Source organism: Perca flavescens, chromosome 12 (assembly GCF_004354835.1).
Source record: "Perca flavescens isolate YP-PL-M2 chromosome 12, PFLA_1.0, whole genome shotgun sequence".
Classification (NCBI taxonomy): Eukaryota; Metazoa; Chordata; class Actinopteri; order Perciformes; family Percidae; genus Perca; species Perca flavescens.
In genome coordinates, this window is record NC_041342.1 from 20593899 (window position 1) to 20612897 (window position 18999).

The 18999-nt window shown below is 40.0% G+C and overlaps 1 protein-coding gene across 1 annotated transcript in view; it reads right to left on the reverse strand.

Moving 5' to 3' along the window:
* LOC114565968 (rho GTPase-activating protein 29) overlaps nucleotides 1-15872 on the reverse strand; it is a 29900-nt gene extending 14028 nt beyond the window's left edge. The window contains exons 1-3 of the mRNA XM_028594310.1: nucleotides 15633-15872; nucleotides 14655-15023; nucleotides 3675-3818 (exon numbers count right to left, since the gene is read on the reverse strand). Coding sequence (XP_028450111.1) covers nucleotides 3675-3818; nucleotides 14655-14940 — 430 coding nt within the window. The 5' untranslated portion in view covers nucleotides 14941-15023; nucleotides 15633-15872. The remainder of the gene's footprint in view (nucleotides 1-3674; nucleotides 3819-14654; nucleotides 15024-15632) is intronic.
* Nucleotides 15873-18999: the final 3127 nt, after the last annotated feature.

An 18999-nucleotide genomic window follows, 5' to 3' on the forward strand; every position in this document is an offset into this window, starting at 1 on the left:
GGATGTTTTTTAAGAAAAGAAAAAAAATCCCACATTTTTCTTCCCTTTGTTCCAGTGTGTTATAATCCGTAGCCCATCTTTCATGTTGATCATGCAAAAAAAAAGCAATCAATCACACACATTCTGTACTTTGAGCTGTATTGTCAGCAAGACGTCCACCTATTTCAGAACCGTAAGGCCATCCAAGCATGACAAATCTTTGTGTGTGCACACAGAGCTTTCCTTGTCAGGGAACGCTTTACTCAGCAAGAAGACATTTGCAGAGAGCAATCAGAGGAGCCAAAGACACAGTGAAATCCGACTAAGCGGAGTACTTCCTGTCTGCCCGCAACAGGAAACACTCACACAGCTTGAGTTCTGTGACATGTAACACTAAACAAAACGTTTCTTACTCACTTACCTTTTTTCCTTCGTTACCTCGCATCATTGTCTAGTAACTGGGACCAGAAAAAAAAGAAGAAGCTCTAAACAGTTCCAGTTTCCAGTCTGCTTTCTAGCTTTTGTGCTTCCATTTTCTCTTCATGAGAGCCAATTCAATCCATGTCAGTGGTGGTTGGGTAATTGTAACTTTCCAACCTATGACGAAGCATAAAAAGGTCATGGCATCCTGGGATGGAGAAGCAACCCCACAATCCAGGGAGACTCAAAAAGAGGGAGACGGCGAGGTGCAAGCCTCCCTGCCGTGCACCTCCCTGGCCCTGAATGCTAGCGTACAACTCTGCGCCGACTTCTTCCTCAGGACATCCTGTGGGTCTCATAACAATGATTCCAGAGCTCTGCCCCCCCCTTGTCACGATTGAAATATGGAAACTGCATCATTCAAGTACAGGGGCCATTGTTTTCTCACAGTTGAGCCATAACTGGGACAATTAGCCCCTAACAAATGTCTTTAGTGAGTTAAAAGCATGTCTGATAATTTGCTGATAGTTCTGGCTTGACATAACTTGATTTATCTGGTGGGATAGCACATTAAAAATACTAAAATATAATTACTAAAAAGACAATAACCCTAGAAAAGAGTGTCCATTATGAACATGCTTTTCTTAGATTAAGTAAATCTAAAATAGGTTTATTTGCAGAGAGAAAGAAAAGTGCCTTTGGCATACAAGATGGCCCTGCAGTTCCTCAGTAGGAGGAGAGAAAAAGTAACACTCTCAAAATGTGTCCAGGGAAAGAAATCCAATCTGGGTCTGGTTTGAACCAATGTCTTTGAAATGATCATATCTTTGATGACACCAACAGAGAGGAAGTACGGGCATCATAACAATAGCTGTCTCTGTCTAAATTGAAATTGCATCATACAGCTGCGTGGAGCTCAACATGTTCTTTACATTTTCTGGTTAATTAAAAAGACTGGAGAAAAAGAAAAAAAAAATACAATAGCAGGAGAATATTTGAGTGGATAACAGGTAAATGTAACTGGCATTTCAAACTAGTTCGACAACCATGTGTTTGGAGACGGCAGGAGGCGGAGGACTCCTTTCCAGTAAACTCTGGCAGCTGTCCAAATGCCCCAGGTGTCATGAGCATCAAAGAACAACATGAGTGAGGAGACGACGCACTCTGAAGGCATGGAGACGCACAAGGCCTGTTATCATCCAAACCTTTGAGTCCTCATCTCTGATGTCTCACTGATTCATTCCTCTTTCAGCCTCTCCTTTTCAGACCTCCACTGACTGTGTATTGAGTTACCTACTGGCCATTAGGGACGGTCCAGCCAGGGTGTGCGTGGGCACCCCTTATTGGACAGGCAAATTTCCACTTGTCAACTAGATATGCAACTACTGTATTACGGCATGATTCAATAACAGGCCTTTCCTTATTAAATAGCAACGATGGCACGCTACACTGCTGTACTGACCGTACAGTATCCCCATCATTCTAAGAGTGTTACCCGGATCTTCCACAGTGGTCTGTGCTGCGTTCCGGTGGCGCCGCGGTTTTGTTCTGTCCTCCGCCTCGCACCATGCCACACGGCGTGCGTCTATTATGTTTTTCCACCTCCAAGATGAATCTCTCGTCGTCCGTGGTGTTGTAGAGGAGACATACACAATAACGGGAGGTGTCTTTTGGTAAATTGACTGGATGTGCTAGCTTTTTCACTTCCTGCCTGGCCGGCTGCTCCGAAATCCCCGCGGCTCGCGTGAAACTAGACCTGGCACGTCATTTTAGCGTAGAGCTGCTTCACGCATACTTCTGGGACGCGCTGTGACGCTGGTGGTGGAATATCAAGCATTGACTTGAATGGCCGCGATTGCTCGCAGGGGTCGCAGCGCAGACTCGCCCGGTGAAAAATAGGGTGTTTTAGCTTACAATATAGTAAATATCTTGGTAATACTCTTTTCTGAAAGTGATCAAGTCCCCCTACCCACAAATGTTTGGAAAACCTAGATTGAGTGATAGTACTTTGTATTTAGGGATGCATCAATCCAACTTCTTCTCTCTCAATAAAGATTACAATACCTTAACTCATGGTATCTGCTCATACTGAGGCTACATCCACACTAACACGTTTTTGTTTAAATTTTCTGATACAGAGCCTAAATGCTTGTGTGGCTGTTTTTTGTTTCAAAACATGCTTTTCTCCAATAAAATAAATCTACAATAGGTTTATCTGCATAGAGACAGACAAACGCCTTTGACGTGCACGACTGATTGCAGTAAACAAATACACACAGCTTCAGGCATCTTCCCTAGACAAAGGAGGACAGAGTGCAGGCAAAGAATTTCAATAAGTTGCGAAAGTTGACACTTTTATTGCAGTGTCCTGCAGTTTTTTTTTTATCTGGTGTACTGGATTGGTGCATCACTATTTGAACCATAAAAAAGTAATTTTATAGTAATAGGAACATTTTGGAATTTTAGGAAACCCCTTTAGTATACCATTGGGGTTTTACTGGGCTTCATAGAAACGGTCGTCTTCAAAACATGTTTTATGAATGTATATAAATGATAGAAACCTTCAGTTATTAGTAAGAACATGTGTGGTACCATATATCTGTCCTGTTATTAAAGTTTGTCTAAAAAAATGCCAATAATTCCTTTGGCTGATCTAAGACTGGATCTCTTTTGCTTCCGCTTTGCATTCTAAACATTGTCAAAGCACTACTACATGGACTACAAATGCAGACATGCATTCTTAAGGAGTAGGTGACGACTCAGATATCGAGATAGGGCAGGTGAGCTGTCAGACAACCACACACCTCATGAAACGGAGAAAAGAACAAAGACGCGTGCATGTGCTTGACTAACCAGCAGACTGCCAAGGGGCCTCTACAGTGGCTGACACAGGGAATGCAAATTACAGTCATGTAGAGATTCTTGTGTGCAAGTCAAATGAAGAAATACTCAGTGGATCACATTTCTAGCAGATCTCATTAGTCCTTCTGTTTGTATTCATTCAGGAGGTGGAAAATAGATCTGTTGCTGAAGTCGTACTGTGACCTTTTAGAAACAAATCTCCAAGCCAACTCTAAACAAGAACAGCGCAACGAAATATTACTGCAGGGTATTTCCCACACTAGTCTGGAAGACTCACTGACGTGACCCTTAGCCTGAACCAGTAATGCAACAATGAAATTTCATGCCAAGATATTTGAGCATCATCTGGGCGCCGGAGTGTTTTTACCTGTATGTCTGTGTTCGTCCATGCATGCCAGTGAGTTATTACTGACCTTTGACCCTGGCAATGACCGTGCCAGCGGCTCCTAGGATGTCCACTGAGTTGAGGGTCTGGTGTTTGCTGATGACAGCCTTGAGGACGCGGAGTAACTCTGCCAAACGTTCCTGCACCACCTCCTGAAGACCTTCCAGATTCTCTGTTAAAAAAAAAAGAGAGAATGCACGCAAGTTAGCCAGGTTAAGTCACGTAAGTATGAGGACCTTGACAAGGCTAACAAAAGTTCAATTAAATCCAAAACCCAACTACAATGCACAGTTAGCAATCACACATTTTGATCTATTAGTCAAAGTCACCACCATCACAGTACATTTTGAGTCACAGGTTAGCCAGTGTCAAATTCATTCCTGGCATTCCTTTGGTCTTAGCCAAACACAAATGGGCCTACTTTTTCATTTTTAAACTATGGAACTTTGGATGTAATCTTTTGTCAAATCAAAACAATTTCCTACAGGGCAATCAATACAGTACATGTTATGTTATGTTTGATCTGTGTGCATGGTTGTGACTCCAGATGAAGTGGCGGAGGGTTGTGGTTGAGAGACAGTGACTAATACAGTTGCTGCAGCATTAAACTACGGTGAAGAAACTTCTTTTCTGCTTCCTCCAGGCAGACCGGGACACCACGCACAACGGAAAGGGCTTGTCTATGTAAACAGGTCACACTGTCAGTCACGGATGGTTATCTCACACAGGTGGATTTGAAGAATACAGAAATGATGACGTGCTTTTTGTGCTTTTGTGGTCACAACTTGAGACAAAGTCAAACTTGTACTTTAGAGAAACATCTCAGTAAACACGAAAGCCACTATGTCTTTCAACATCTTACAGTCCTGGTAGGGTTAAGCATGCCGCTAAATTTCATCTTTATTTATTCAACTTTTTACTGCTTAAGCACTGAATAAATACAACTGCAGTGCAGTCTGAGTTTATGTAGGACAATACTAAATTAGGATGAAGAAATAAAATGTTAGAGGTGACTGAAGCGGTACACATGGTAGCTATTATGCAAGCATACTTTATCTGCAGCAATCAGCAGACCATGTGAGCGGCAAAAAAAAAAAAAAAAAAAAACTTCAGGAAGATCTTGGATTTTTCTCCGTTACCGGTGAGGTTTAAAAGAAATTACACTTGAGGAGGAACAGAATGTGCAAAATGCTTTTAGATTACATGCATCCCTTTATTTTGCAAACCATATCACATTCTGCTATGAAAATGCATGCATTTCCTGTAGAACCACCCAAAACAGTGAGAGGTAGTACACCATAATTCTGTATTTATGTGTTTTAATGAATCCTCTTCTTCACAACTTTATAGGCCCTCAATGTTCTTTTTTTTTTTGTTCCAGAGCATTCCTACAGCACTTTTCAAATCAGTGTTACAGTGTGTTTTACAGACAATTAAGCTCTTTGGGTAAAATAAAAGCTAAAACGAAAAACAGTAAAACTTGACAAACGATGAATCTAGTCCATGCAGGAGAGGAAGCTAGTCTGTCTCCCGCTCTGATGCAGGCTAATCAGCTCCAGGCTATGCAAGTTGGCACCAGACAATAGGTGAGTTCATATCTAACTCACTGTTTTGGATGTAGTTTTGGAAACAAAAAAAGTCATCTGTTTTTCATCAAGGCCACCCCACCAGGCAGTAGCATGAGATGAGAGGCTGAATTTATTGGAACATTGAAAGGAATTACAGAGGGTGTGAAAATGAGAGACTGGGTGTGTTACCCATTTGACTGCTTTTCTTATTTCAAAAACACACACAAACACACAAATTAAATTGGCTGGTGTAAAACATGGTAGAAGAGACATAATCTACAACTAAGACATAGCCTAAGCCCTGGCCATCTGTCACACTATTTCACAATAATGACAAGAGATAGGCCTATACATGAATATAGACACTAGGAAAAAATAAATAAAAGACTGACAATTAATCACTAGGGAACATAACACAGAGAAGTCTTAAAGACACTTTCAAAATATACACAAAATTAAAGGACACAAGAGAAAATCGGGGTCTATCTCGGTGATTAGAAGTTAACCAATCCCTGTCCCCTATCCTACTCCCCCCAGGATTATAGAAAATGTGTCCTGTAGAGAAGGGGGGGCTCACCTGCTATCCTGCCCCAAGGCGAGAGGAACCCAACCCTACCAAACACTGACAATGGGCTTTCATTAAGCACCCTCCCCTTCCTTTTAACCTTCCTTCTCATCAGTTGTGGACATCAGGGTATTTTTGGTTAGCTTAGTGTCATTTGAAGATGTTCATATCGAAGACAAGTGTAGTTTGGTCATTAGTATATGAAAGCCAGTCCTAATGAGGTTCACACCTGAGAATCTCCACTTAGCATGACAGAAGTGGAGCATTAATGAAAGCGCTGCTCTGACATCCCAGCAGTAACGTTGGTTATGATCACCATTTTCCTAGCCTGGATACCAACCGAACTTAGCCCCGCCCACAACATTCGAGGTCGGGAAGTTCTAGAATCCGAGTATGACCACGTCAGGCTACCACTTTCCCAAAAAAGGACTTAATTGGATTAATCTGTTCCACAGAGAAGCGAAGGGGATACAAGTTGTGAAAAATTAACGAGGGCTGCACGATACAAGGAAAATAAGCGATATGCGAAGACGTTGTTGAATATCGCGATAACGATATTACTTACTTATAAATAAACAGGTAATAAAGTGTGCTCAATTCTGCTGCTCTAAGTATTCTGCTAACGACAACAAATCACTTGTTGAATTTAAAACAAATAAAGGAAATTATTTCCAACATTTTTTCATTGAACAAATTGAACATTGAATTGAATATAAAAAGGCACCACTTAAAAAAAGAATGACAGTTAAATTTTTCATGTGCAGTTTTTGGCTGATATTTTCTTTCAACTCACAAAAAATCCCTGAGAGTCTATTGCAATATGTTGTAGCCTTTTGCGATGTGTATACTGCGCAAGTTGATATTGCGATGACGATAAAAAAAACAATGTGCTTGAATGGAACCGAAGACAATCGGGGCATTTTGTTTTCATGTATTGGTATTAGGGGTATCCTTTGTTTACGGTTACCCACTGCCAGCTGTCGGAAAATGCTCCACTCTGCAGAATTAAAACACTGTAATAGAGTGGCACAAACAAATAGCAGCCAGCAATTTCAATGCTTTACTAGTTCTAGTTGTAACATAGGCCTGTTTGGACTAAGCATGCACTTTGCTGCTGTTATACGAAGGAAAACTGGACCATGACTTTAGACTGGGGTCTAAGGCAAAAAACGTTCACACTAAAAAAGCAAAAATGGTGTTATTATAATTGCCCAAAAATTTGAAAAGAAATAATTTGAAGGTAACAAAAAAACTGATTTCATGAGGGTTAAAATGTAGATTACTTTTTTATCAAATACGTGTGTACAAGGCTTAACTTCCACATTGTGCATGTACATGTCAGCACAGTTTGTGTTCAATTAGGCGACTTAGATCATTGTTAATTCTTCACCCTAAAAACCCAACTTAAAAATTCAAACAAAAGAATTGTATTCAACAATCAGAAATGGAAATAACGTTATCAAAACAAGGTCAAATTTTGTGTGACAGCTCATACTGATCACCACCATTGCTGCCCTTTGAATTGTGTGAGGGGATGTGTGCTCCCTGCAGCGTGAGACAGCTGAGAGAAAGCTGGTCAAAATCAGTGGTGAGTGGTTTTGTCACAACAATGGCATCACAAAGCGCGCTACAACTTCGCAGCTAATTTGGTAGGGGCCACGCCATTGTTTTGGTAGAGATATCAGCACTGAGGCATGGAGCTGGGCCATATTGTTTAAAGGAGGACACCCCACCAACGCCAATGCAGCTCAAGGCTACCTCGCCTTTCTTTACAGTGGTGGGATGAGCCGATGTCCCGGACACACTTCACGCTTGGTCTGCTTCATCTATTAAGACCCTCCCTTTTGGGAAAATAAAGTCACAATGAAAAATAGTTTTAGTATTATATAAGTTTGAGACTGCTGCCTAACAATACGCAATAATATTAACAAAGAAACTGCTGAAAAGCAGCAAATGTTTACATTTAAGACAGTGGAACGGTGAAATGTTTGGCATTTTGCTTGAAAAACGCCAAACATTTAAATGATTCAATTAATTATCAAAATACTTTTTAATACTACTATACTACTTTTTTTCTGGCGATCAATTTATCGACTAATTGTTTCACCTGGGATGTTGCAACATCACGTGTACCTGACAATCATGCTAGTCATGCTTCTAGTCCCTTTTTTGATACACAACTGAATGATGAAAATCTAATAATGGTAAGTGGGTTTAACTGACTGTACAGACACTGAATGATGTTAATGAAATGTGGCATAACAAAAAAAAGCCACCCGTCTGGCAACTTAAAACGTTTCTATAATAATTACTAATAATATACTAATATAACACTAATAAGGTTTTCATCAGTGTGGCATGACATAACTACAACGAGACCATGCCACAAGACTTTTAGAATTACCCTGGCCCTGGCCCACCAACATCTCAAGTATTTGTCATTTACTTTCTAGTTTGCAATGCAACATGCATAATACGACCAAAACATAAAGTTTGAAACATCTCTGCTTCTGGGGTGCTTCACTTTCCAAACAACGTGCACCGATACACCACCCAAAATCTATCACTATTTAGCCCCTGTAGACTTGAAAGGTGACTGTAAAAAGTGACCAGTTTTCATGGGAAAAGAACGCAAATAAATGTCAAGAGAAACTTCGCAAACTCTCATCCAGAATAACCCACTTATCTGCTGTCAATCTGTGCACAGATTATGTTGCAAACACAAAAATATTGCTAAATACTCATAACACGTGTTTGGAGTATCACTTTTAAGCGGGTTTAAGACTCAATTTAACCAAATAGAGTAGCTCAACATTTGCCTTTTTAAAATTAATGTCTCCCATTATTTTGTCGTGTGTGGGGGTCCCATTGTGTCTAACAAAGCTCATTGTGTGTCTGGTGCAGAGAATGACTAATCTCATCCAAATCTTCAGGTTGCCTGACAGAGGTTACAGCCTCTGCTCCCCCCACTGATAACAACAGGCAATCAACTGGCCTGTCTGGACATGCGATTTGCTCGACATGAATCAAGCCTCGGTGACACATTGCTGCTTGGGAAACAGCCGCAGGGCTTTTTAAAGGCCAAGGAGGCCACGTTTCTCCATCCCTCCTCCTCCTCCTCCTCCTCCTCCATCTGCATCCCTCCTCCTCCTCCTCCTCCTCCTCCTCCTCCTCCTCTTCTTCTCTAGCAGGAGCGAGGGTGACAGATTTACACCAGCAGCAGCAGATGATTTTCAGGTTTTCTTTGTATTTGTCTCCCTCATTCCATGATGGTTCTCTGTGGTGACTCAGTCCTCACCCCAAATGCTCCCCTGCAAATGGAAACGGACACTTTTTGTCCATCGCACAGAGACGCCTGGACCAAATAAACTACACTCAGATTACCCACAAGTCTCTTCAATCACAAAGCACAAGGCCAGAAAACATTAAATACTCACTGTAACAGACTCTGCCTGCATTGTTGAGCTGTCTGCAAGCTGAACTGCGACAGGTGGAATTGTTTGGTCAGGAAACCATCTCCATTCCCCCCTGTCCAAACAAACGCAGCATTGCTGGGTGCCTCTCTGTCTTTCCCATGCCTTGTTTGGAGACAAAGTGGGCCCTAGACATCACACAGACACTAAACCGCAGGCACTCCATAAACAGCTACCTGCTATTAGTGAACTACACTCTGTGAGGTCGGAGCTTCACATGTCAGGCTAATTCTTGGACACTTCATAACATGTTTGGGGGACAGCAGGTGCACGACAACACTGGATTCTTGAATTCAGTCTATCACAGCTGGGTAACCAATACACAGGAAGTTGAGACAAATTAGACGATTAATCAACTAATTGTTTCGGTTCCAAGTGTAATGTTGTAATGCCTGAAGGGAGTAATGTTACTTACTACAGTATGGGAACTTGTGTTGGAGACTACTATATTGGGCAACAGAATGACTAACATTCTAAGACGTGTGAAATGTGGGATCTAAGAACGTGTTGGGAGAAGCATAATTGGGTTTTTGTTCTGTCTCTCAATTCAAAACGGAGTAAGCGTAACATTAGTCGTTCTTGGTGTTCTACAAAAAAGAAACGGACTCACAAAACAGCACCACAAGCCTCAGCCCCTTCTCTGCTCAGGCCTGATCCACAGGAGCTCTGCTGGCCAATCCACCCCTCACCATGACCAATCTCCTACACAAACATCCAGAGCCTATAACCATAAATCCCACCCCAGGAAACACACCCCAACCACAAGCTTGCACAAAAACTTCCTTCAGCATCACAGGGGAAAGTTACTGCCCAACAAATCTCTCCTTTCTTTCTCCTAAGAGCAGCAGGCCATTAAACTATTATGTACTAGAATTTGGCTCTTCTCTCAACTGAAGGCACCACCCGCAAGTGTCCACTTCAGTTGGCACAGGGGGCACTTGTGTTAGAAAGGGAGATAGAAGTAGATTAGTGGTAGCTTTGCTGGATATGTTTTTTAGAGACTTTTATGGCCAGTAAGCAGGGTTCTAAATTGGTTAACTTTTGAAAATTTGCCTCATTCTTTAAGAAGGTTAAATGGAATATAATGAGTTCATGTTTTTTTTCATTTTTTCATTTAATCCTCTTGGCCCCCTTGGGAGCATAGGGCGTCCACCATTGATCTCCACCTCACTCTCCTCTGCGCTAAGGTCTTTACTTCTTTCCAGGAGGTCCCCGTCTTGGTCAGTTCATCAAGCGTGGACCGCTTCCAGTTGGATTTAGGTCTCCCTAGCTTCCTCTTGCCTTGGCGATTATAGTCCAGAGCTTGTCTAGCTATGTTCCTCGGATCCTTCCTAAGTGTGTGACCGATCCATCCCCACTTTCTGGATTTGATTTCCATGTGGATTTGCTCCTGGTTCATGCGTCTCCACAGGTCTACATTTGATATCTTGCTGGGCCACCAAATCCTCAGTATCCGTTCACTCTAATAAGCCTACTAAAGGGGCATAGATTTTATAATTTTCAATTGACCTCACAACTTTTTTTTTCTTCCAGTTATCGTATAACTGCAATCCAAACCTTTTTGAGCAGAAAGAAAAACACGTCAATGAATAACCTGTATTACAATCAGTAGCAAGGTAAGAAAGTCCCTGTAAAATACTACCAAACACTTGAATATTTTATTATTTATATACTGCTCTAAAAAAAAAAAAAAGTCTGCCCTTCTGACAACAACACAGATACAGACTGGTACTGTGAAACACAGAACAATGCAGTTGTGGTTGGAGAATAGCCAGATGAGTGTCATGATGACACCAACAGTTGAAAAAAAGCAAGGTTTGTCAGTAGTATAGTGACACAAGGACAGCTAGACATGTCCCTCCTCATTTTAAGACATTTATTACCTCTTCTCACATAGCACTACACTGTATGTAAAACATTTTTCAGTTTACCTGTGGTAAATACACGTTCCACCGCATGCTCTCCAACTATGCTGCGAGTTGTTTGTTCTACTCTGAAGTGGAACTTTAAAAGAACTGGTGTGAAACACTTTGTTTTTTTCTTCTCCACCTGTGGCTGAAAGGCTAAAATAAGTAACCCAAACTCTCTTTACCAAAGAAACATTCAAGGAAAAAGAATTACAGTGTCTGTTGTTGTTGCTGTTGTAACAAAAGCCATTTAAAGTTAAAACCTCTTCCTGTTCAGGCCTGTTGGCCTGTACACTATCCACACATTAGGTTTTGTTTCAGCACATTTGTAAAATAGGAGACATTTCCAAGTGAAATGTACACTTGATCTGTTATCCTGTGTGTTCATATGAATAAAAGCAATACGAGGATGTAAAATGATGAAGAAACAAGGCTTGTGCTTAGTACACAAGCTTGCGTAACAGTAGCATTTTGTGAAATGACTCTTCATTGTTGACTCAGAAATATACTGGCATGTTTAATCGCTTACAAGGACTGCAAATTTCCACTTTTTCCAATCTGAAGATTTTAAATGAAAACTTTACAACTTGACTATACAGCCTCTGGTGAGTTGTATTTATGACAACAAATCTAAGATGAATTATTTTTAGGAGAGTTTTCATTGTCAATTTGCCTCACACCTACCATTAGTCTATTGAAGGCACTATAGCTACAAGTGAACATTTGTTCTAAAGGAATGCAGAGTATGCAGAAGAGTGGGGGGATGGGAGGGGGACAGCAGGTCGGCTGTGTGTAGAGGACTCCTTTTTCATCCTGATTAAAACCATTAACCAAGCTCGCCTTCTGCAAAGCGGACGCAAATGAAAATTTAAAAAATTAAGAAAACATTCTGACATTTTAATTGCATTTCTCTTTTATTATATGGCAGATGAAATGCTGATGTGAGGTTCATTGCTCAACGGTGCATGTTGGAACGGGCAAGTGGACAAAGATCATCTTGGGACAGCATGGGGATGGGGACAAGGGTCACCGACTCAGTCAAAACTCATACAGCCCGACATTCTTTTCTTGGATTACATTATTTGACAGCTTTACTATTGTTGGGCAACAACTCTTGCAAGCACTGTGACTGAGGGCCCGGTTATGAGAGAAAGTGTAAATCTACGCCACAATTTAACCCTGGGGAATCTATAAGTGTGAAGTTGGTGGTGCGAATGTGGTGGGTCTAGTTAACTCAAGCTTACGGTGACTGATGGAGTTCCCCTGTGGGTCTCCGTCAGCCAAACATGTGCCTCTAGCTACAAACTGGTGGGTGTCCTGAGAGGGAAAATAAGCATCTTCCAAGCTAAACCCTCTCAGTTGTCTCCGGAGCTATGAGGCACACACTGAGGGAAATGCAAACCTGCCAGATCCCAACAGGCGTACGTCTTTCAGCAAAAAAAAAAAAAAAAAAAAAAAAAAAAGCATTGTGCCGGTTTCACACAGTACTCCAGTGACAGACCTTTCCAATTATGAAAAACAATAACACGAGAGCTGGCATGTGCCTCGCTAACCTCTTCCCTCACTGCCTTGTTCCTGCAGCTTTCCTCAACCACATGGAGACCTGTTGCTGTCAGGCTGTTTATCTTTTTAAGCAAAAAGCTAAACCTAAAACCTAAAAACGCAGTCATTAATGTGCACAAACACTGGGCATGATGTAGATGATGAAATCACCATTATGTAGAATGTCATAGAGGACTTTTAAATCTGACAAAAACCATTTAGGTTATTGGAATAATTTTGTCATAAGGCTATATAAAGACCTGTGTCATGTGAACATGGTCATAAAAAACTCCCTGCTAAAGAAAAAAAAAAAAACATTTAAAAAGGTGACAATCAGTGTCTGTCTTCAAGAGACAACAGCCAGGATTGCTCCAGTGCCAGCAAACAAGAGCCAGGAGGATCACAATGCTCAGGATGTACAGCATATGGGGCTATTGGTCAGTCTCTCTAAAAATCACGTTTCAGCTCAGAGATGATAAAGTACATGTCTTTGTTTGCTAGCTTAAAGGAAAGCAGTTGATGTTCCATATTTGGTTTACGGTTAGTGGCAGGGTTGTTAACTAAGATTTGATTCAAGCTGTGACCATCTTCCACCAGTCTTCGTTACCAATTAGTAATGAAAATGACTCAATGTTTAATTTGACTGGACAGCAAAACTACATGATGATGGTAGCAGCATCTTGTATGAGTTGTTCCACCAAACTATCAGTGTCTCTGAGAAAAGAATAAAAAAAATAAACCACTAATTCAAATGAAAAATAGCTGAATGACAATATAGGGTCATATGGTATGATTTCAGCCCCACCTGCTCAATAAGAGCCGTTAGCAGCCAAATATCCAAAATGTTTTTTTGACGGCTCAGAGCAACACTCAGCACGACGCAAGCCAAGGCTTACTCACAGGAGGCCTCACTCCTCCAGCCAGAGGAATGGCTAAACAACTCACTCCCACTACCAGACCTGTAGTTGGACCCCAGCTTGTGTATGTATGTATGTGTGTATGTGTATGTGTGTGTGTGTGTGTGTGTGTGTGTGTGTGTGTGTGTGTGTGTGTGTGTGTGTGTGTGTGTGTGTGTGTGTGTGTGTGTGTTTGTTTTAACAGCAGGTGTAGCAGTAGTTGTAACAGTGGAAGTCTCATTATTGATTCCACAGAAGGAAATTCCTTTCTCAATGACACAACAAGAGTAATAGACACCAAACAGCAAATTCCGGTCTTTTCATGAGGTCACTTTGGGCTGTGCAATCCTTAACTTTGCACATTTCTTTAACAATTTATGAAAACTGTAAAAGCTTAATAGTCATTAACAAATAATGAAAGGTAATTCATAACATACAGTAAGTTACTATCAGTATATATGCTACTGTGTATGTCTGCATAATATATATATAAAATGTAATGTATTTTTTATAGAATATATATTATATAAAAAAAAAATTGAAAATAGTTTACTGTAACACTGTTTAAAAAGCAGTTGGTGTGTTTAGCAACTGTGACTCCTGAGGACAACTGGCCAAACAAAGACAACATGACATCTTGTCAATACATTTCCATTGCATCTACAATGGAATTTGCTGGCAAAGAATCGTAGCCATCTACAGCTGGCTCTAACCTTTCTTCTCTTATGTTATGGATATTGTTCTCTCAACCATCCCCTGAATGCCACACATTCCCCACACTATGTGTGGTTTGTTGAAAGTCTAAGATATGTAAGAAATCCCAACTTGCAACTCCAACTCTAGCAAGTGGAAAGTGAAGCACGCAATGTTTTTTAAATGATACGGTTATCTGTATATAACCCATAGATTACACAGAGCATGCAACATTGATATTGGGTAACACGTATCCTAAGTTGGGTTTTCTTTCTTCAATTGTGTTATTTCATGGTGTTCAAATTCAGTGACCTCCACAGCTCCTGCACAGACACTTCTGCATTCCAGCTCTATATGGACTCACCTTCACACTGGAAAGCCTCCTTGAGGTTGAGCAGCACATCAGCGAACCCCCGTACATCATTCACCAGATGCATTACATACTCCGGATCCACTCCTGGTGCCCCCACCAGGTGAGATGTTAGCCCCATGCTGCTCAGAAGATTTGGTATTTTGGAACTGTGGCCCATATCCCAGTTCTTGGTGGAACCAGCAGACAGAGATCCTGTGTGGGGCTTGGAGAGATGTCGTGGCAGACCCTGGGTATGTTTAGTCCCACCGCCACCATTGCTGCTGCTCTTCCGTAGCATCCCAGCAGCCACCCAGCCAACACAGGGGGTAGAGCAGGCCAGCTAGCCCCTGAATTTAACACGCTGCCCTGGTCCCTGGATGGCTGAAAGACAAAGAATAATGGTTGAAGATTATGCGTTTGACTGTCTGTCTATGTGGGTGGGGGTCTCCTCTTAAAACTCAGGAATCTACTGTGTAATTGTTAAAAGACCTGTTAACCTGTATAGTAACCGCTTGAACCAGAGGACCCAAAGTAACGTTATACTCAAAAAATGTGTTTTCTTTAATAAAAACCAACTGTGACGTTATGTGGCTGTTACTCCAACGTTACAGTTAGAGGTAACAGCAAGCAAATAGCCTATATGTTATGGTCCATCTTTAAATTTTCTTTTGTGCCACAATAAGATTGACCTGTTTAACGTTAACGTTAAGTTACAATGGCTGTAACGTTAACTTGTTTGTAAATAACGTTATCTGTAGATACAAAAAAAAGCATCGCCACACAATTGTATTAGAAAATAATATACTACTGAAAATAAACATATTTAAAAGAACAAAACTAAGCAAAATCTCAGGAATGAATCACAAAACTCCAGCACATCAAACAACGCGACATCAACATTTCTTTTTCCGGACAGTTTACTAGTGATGCTGTCGACCGGGGGCATAAACTGCTTTGCTGGCACCGCCAGAAAACGCAATTTAAACTCACCTACTCTGCAGTTTACTGACATAATGGCCACGATATCCAAACCAAACGTTACTTAATGAGGCATGTGAAACCCCAAGAACATTTCCGAGAAAAAAAAAAAACTCAACAACGGCTAAAAGTTGTCCGCTTTGAGTCACTGTACATCGGAAAGTAACGTTAACGTTAGCCTACATACAATTCAGCAAGCAACTCTCAAGTCAATCGTAATTTACTAGTTTGTCACGTGACGGTATAGACGTGTTGTGATTGGCCAGATCCTCTCCACCATGCTCTCCACGGTATGAAGCAGTGATGCCTTCATGAGCGGGCGGACATTCGGGTAACTGATTGAACTGGATGAGTTTTACAATGACTTGCTAAAACAGTGTAATGCAGTTTTATTAAATGCATGTTATATTTGAAATGACATTTCAAGTAAAGCATCTTTGTAATTGTAACTTTCGGCCTCGCCTAAAAAACATGTAACATTTAAGAGACCAGTTATCACATTTGTTCGATTACCTATGGATGTTCTAAAAAACATTAGACTTTGTTCAGAATAAAAAAGTTAAAGTTAAAAAAATAAATCTAAAAGTGAAAATAAAAGTCAAATTTGGACTTTTGCAAGAATATCAGATATGGCATAATAGTAATGGCTAACAGGTAAATAAGTTGTAACTTTTGTGTGACAAACCTTGTTTGTGTTATAATATATAGACTAGCCTTACCAACAAGGCCCGGAACCCACCTACATATATTTATACTTATATTGTTTATATTCTAATACTTGATTTTCTTAACCTTGTTATATGTAGAGAATGTGTGTGACATGCACCTACAACACTAAAACAAATTCCTTGTATGTGTAAAAAACGTACTTGGCAATAAAGCTTTTTTTCTGATTCTAATTCTGATAAAGTACTGCCCAAATTGCTAAATTATGATAAAAAAAAAATGTCCACTTGGATTATTTTTTGTTTCAATTGCTTAAATGAATAAGTGAGTTATTCATATGATATTATTTGGATCAGAAATAAAAAAGATTTGAAGAGATTTTACAGTGCTTTTTCCATGGCTAGGCAGGGTAATTAATAATATAGCCTCATTACTTTGGTTCATTTTCAGTTTTGATCAATGGGTATTGTCCCAGACAAATAAAAGAAACTAAACCAAACTACTGGAACCACTGCTGCCATCTAGTGTACGCATGTAACAATAGAAAACCTACAGCATGTAACAGACCCTGGTAAAGTATAGTATGGGAATGTTGGATATATAGGCTACATCATTTTATAAGCAACAAAAATATGTTTTTATAGACAGCATTACAAAAACAGTAAACAATGTCTTACTTAAAAAAGTTTTTTAATTGTTTTAAATTATTATTTTGTATTTTATATTATGTTGAGGTGAGGTCATGTAAGTCAGTGATTCGTAAAGTGGGGTCCGAGGACCCCCCAAGTGGTCCTTGAAACATTTTAAGATTCATTCATTTAAATTATCATGAAATCAAATTTTGTATTTACTTTTCTTTTTGAAAGGCTTCATAGGTCAACGAATATTTTATTTTTTAAATCTATTTTAGTTCATCAAAAACTTAGAACCCGCAAATATGTTTACAGTTTTTTTTTTTCAATGGCTAAACAACAGTGGTCACAACTAAAGCCACATGTGCAATTCCGCACATTGTAATCAAAACAATACACATACGATTGTGTACTAGCTACTACAGGTTATGTTTATTAAATGAAGCCCAACATATGTTGCCGACTAGAAATCACTAGTATCAAATAGCGCTAGCTAACGTCAACGGTAGGTAGCCGCTAGCTAACGCTAGCTAGAAGGGTTTGTCGTGACTTTGCCTGGAACCATAGGGCCTGGAACGCTACCAAGTCGTGAGTCGTGACTTGAAGACGTAATTTACGGGCTAAAAATTGTGTCTTGAACGCAGCATAATCCTCATAGATAACACACACTGTCACTCAGAACACACAGAGTACAAACACCAATACAGAAATTACAAACTTTGTCATCTTTACAGTTTGAACGATTTGAGTGACTTCACACTACTCAATAGTTTCTTTAAAGAAAAGAGACAGATTTTATAATATAGCAATTTTTACGTAAGGTAAACAAGAAGGAATGAAAATCAGCGGTTTGCTTCAATTTAGTATTTTGTCTCTAGTAATTTATGGAAAAAAAACTGAAGGTACATAACAGTACCAAAGAATAGTGTGACTAATCCTGCCTCTCTCCAGCATCATGCGGCAAGTTTTCTTCATCACATTGGATGTCTGCATCATCTCTAAATACAAATGTATGTGGTGTTTCCATTGCTTCCACATCCATTACTTTCTGAAAAAGAGTAAGAACGCAGTTTATATATACATATGTTCACTAACTGGTCTAAAACAAGACACCTGCTGCTGTGCAGACTCTAGTTAGAGTTTTGCACATGCGACTTCAGTTGGGTCCACGGTCATTTAGCAATTGAAAAAAATACATGTCTATTCTCTATCTTGTTATGGGGTCGTTGGCAGAAAAACAATTGAGAACCTCTGATGTAAGTTAGCATGGTGAAACTGATGTGAACTGAAAAAAAATAATTAATAATTCCAATCACATGGTTAATCAGTGTTTGTCTTTATTTCAATATACAAAAAGATGGATGTTTTCTCATCTAGTTTATATTTCTAAGAATTTCAACTCACAGTTAGTTACCATTCGTACTGTTTTAGTGAAACACAACACACACACACTTCACATAAACAGGGAAGGTCACACGATTCAGTCAAACATCCATTCACACAATGACAAATGAACAATATGTTGACTGTAAATCAAGAAAAGGATTTTGCTTTCACAGGATTCACACATGAAAAGGAAGCAACCCTTTACATTTGTCAAGTAAATATATACACGATAGTTGATTTGTTTTTTGAAGATGAGACTGACTCCATGTTAGTGTTACTAACGTGGTACTGCATGAGGTAACTGGTGTTTCTGTTTAGAAGAGCTGGGTGTAAGACAGCATTTGGAGATAACAAACGATGACGGTAGATTTTCCTTCGTGATCGTTGTTTTTCTGGCACAATACGTGAAAGCACCTGGGTCATGTTCAGCTTTTGACACAAACATTCAACCCACAGCACTTCTATGCTGTGGGTCTTAATAAGTATCCTCATCAGAACACGATCCAGGTGTGATGAGATGTACTTTATTGATCCGCAGAAGAAAACTGCTAAGTCACAGCTGAGTTTAACTACTTAAACTATGATATTCAAGTGACTATTGCTGTATAATATATATTGCTGGACTCTTGGACCACGCACATGCCACCGTTTACATGAATCACAATGGGGCTGCATTATCAATCAATCAATCAATC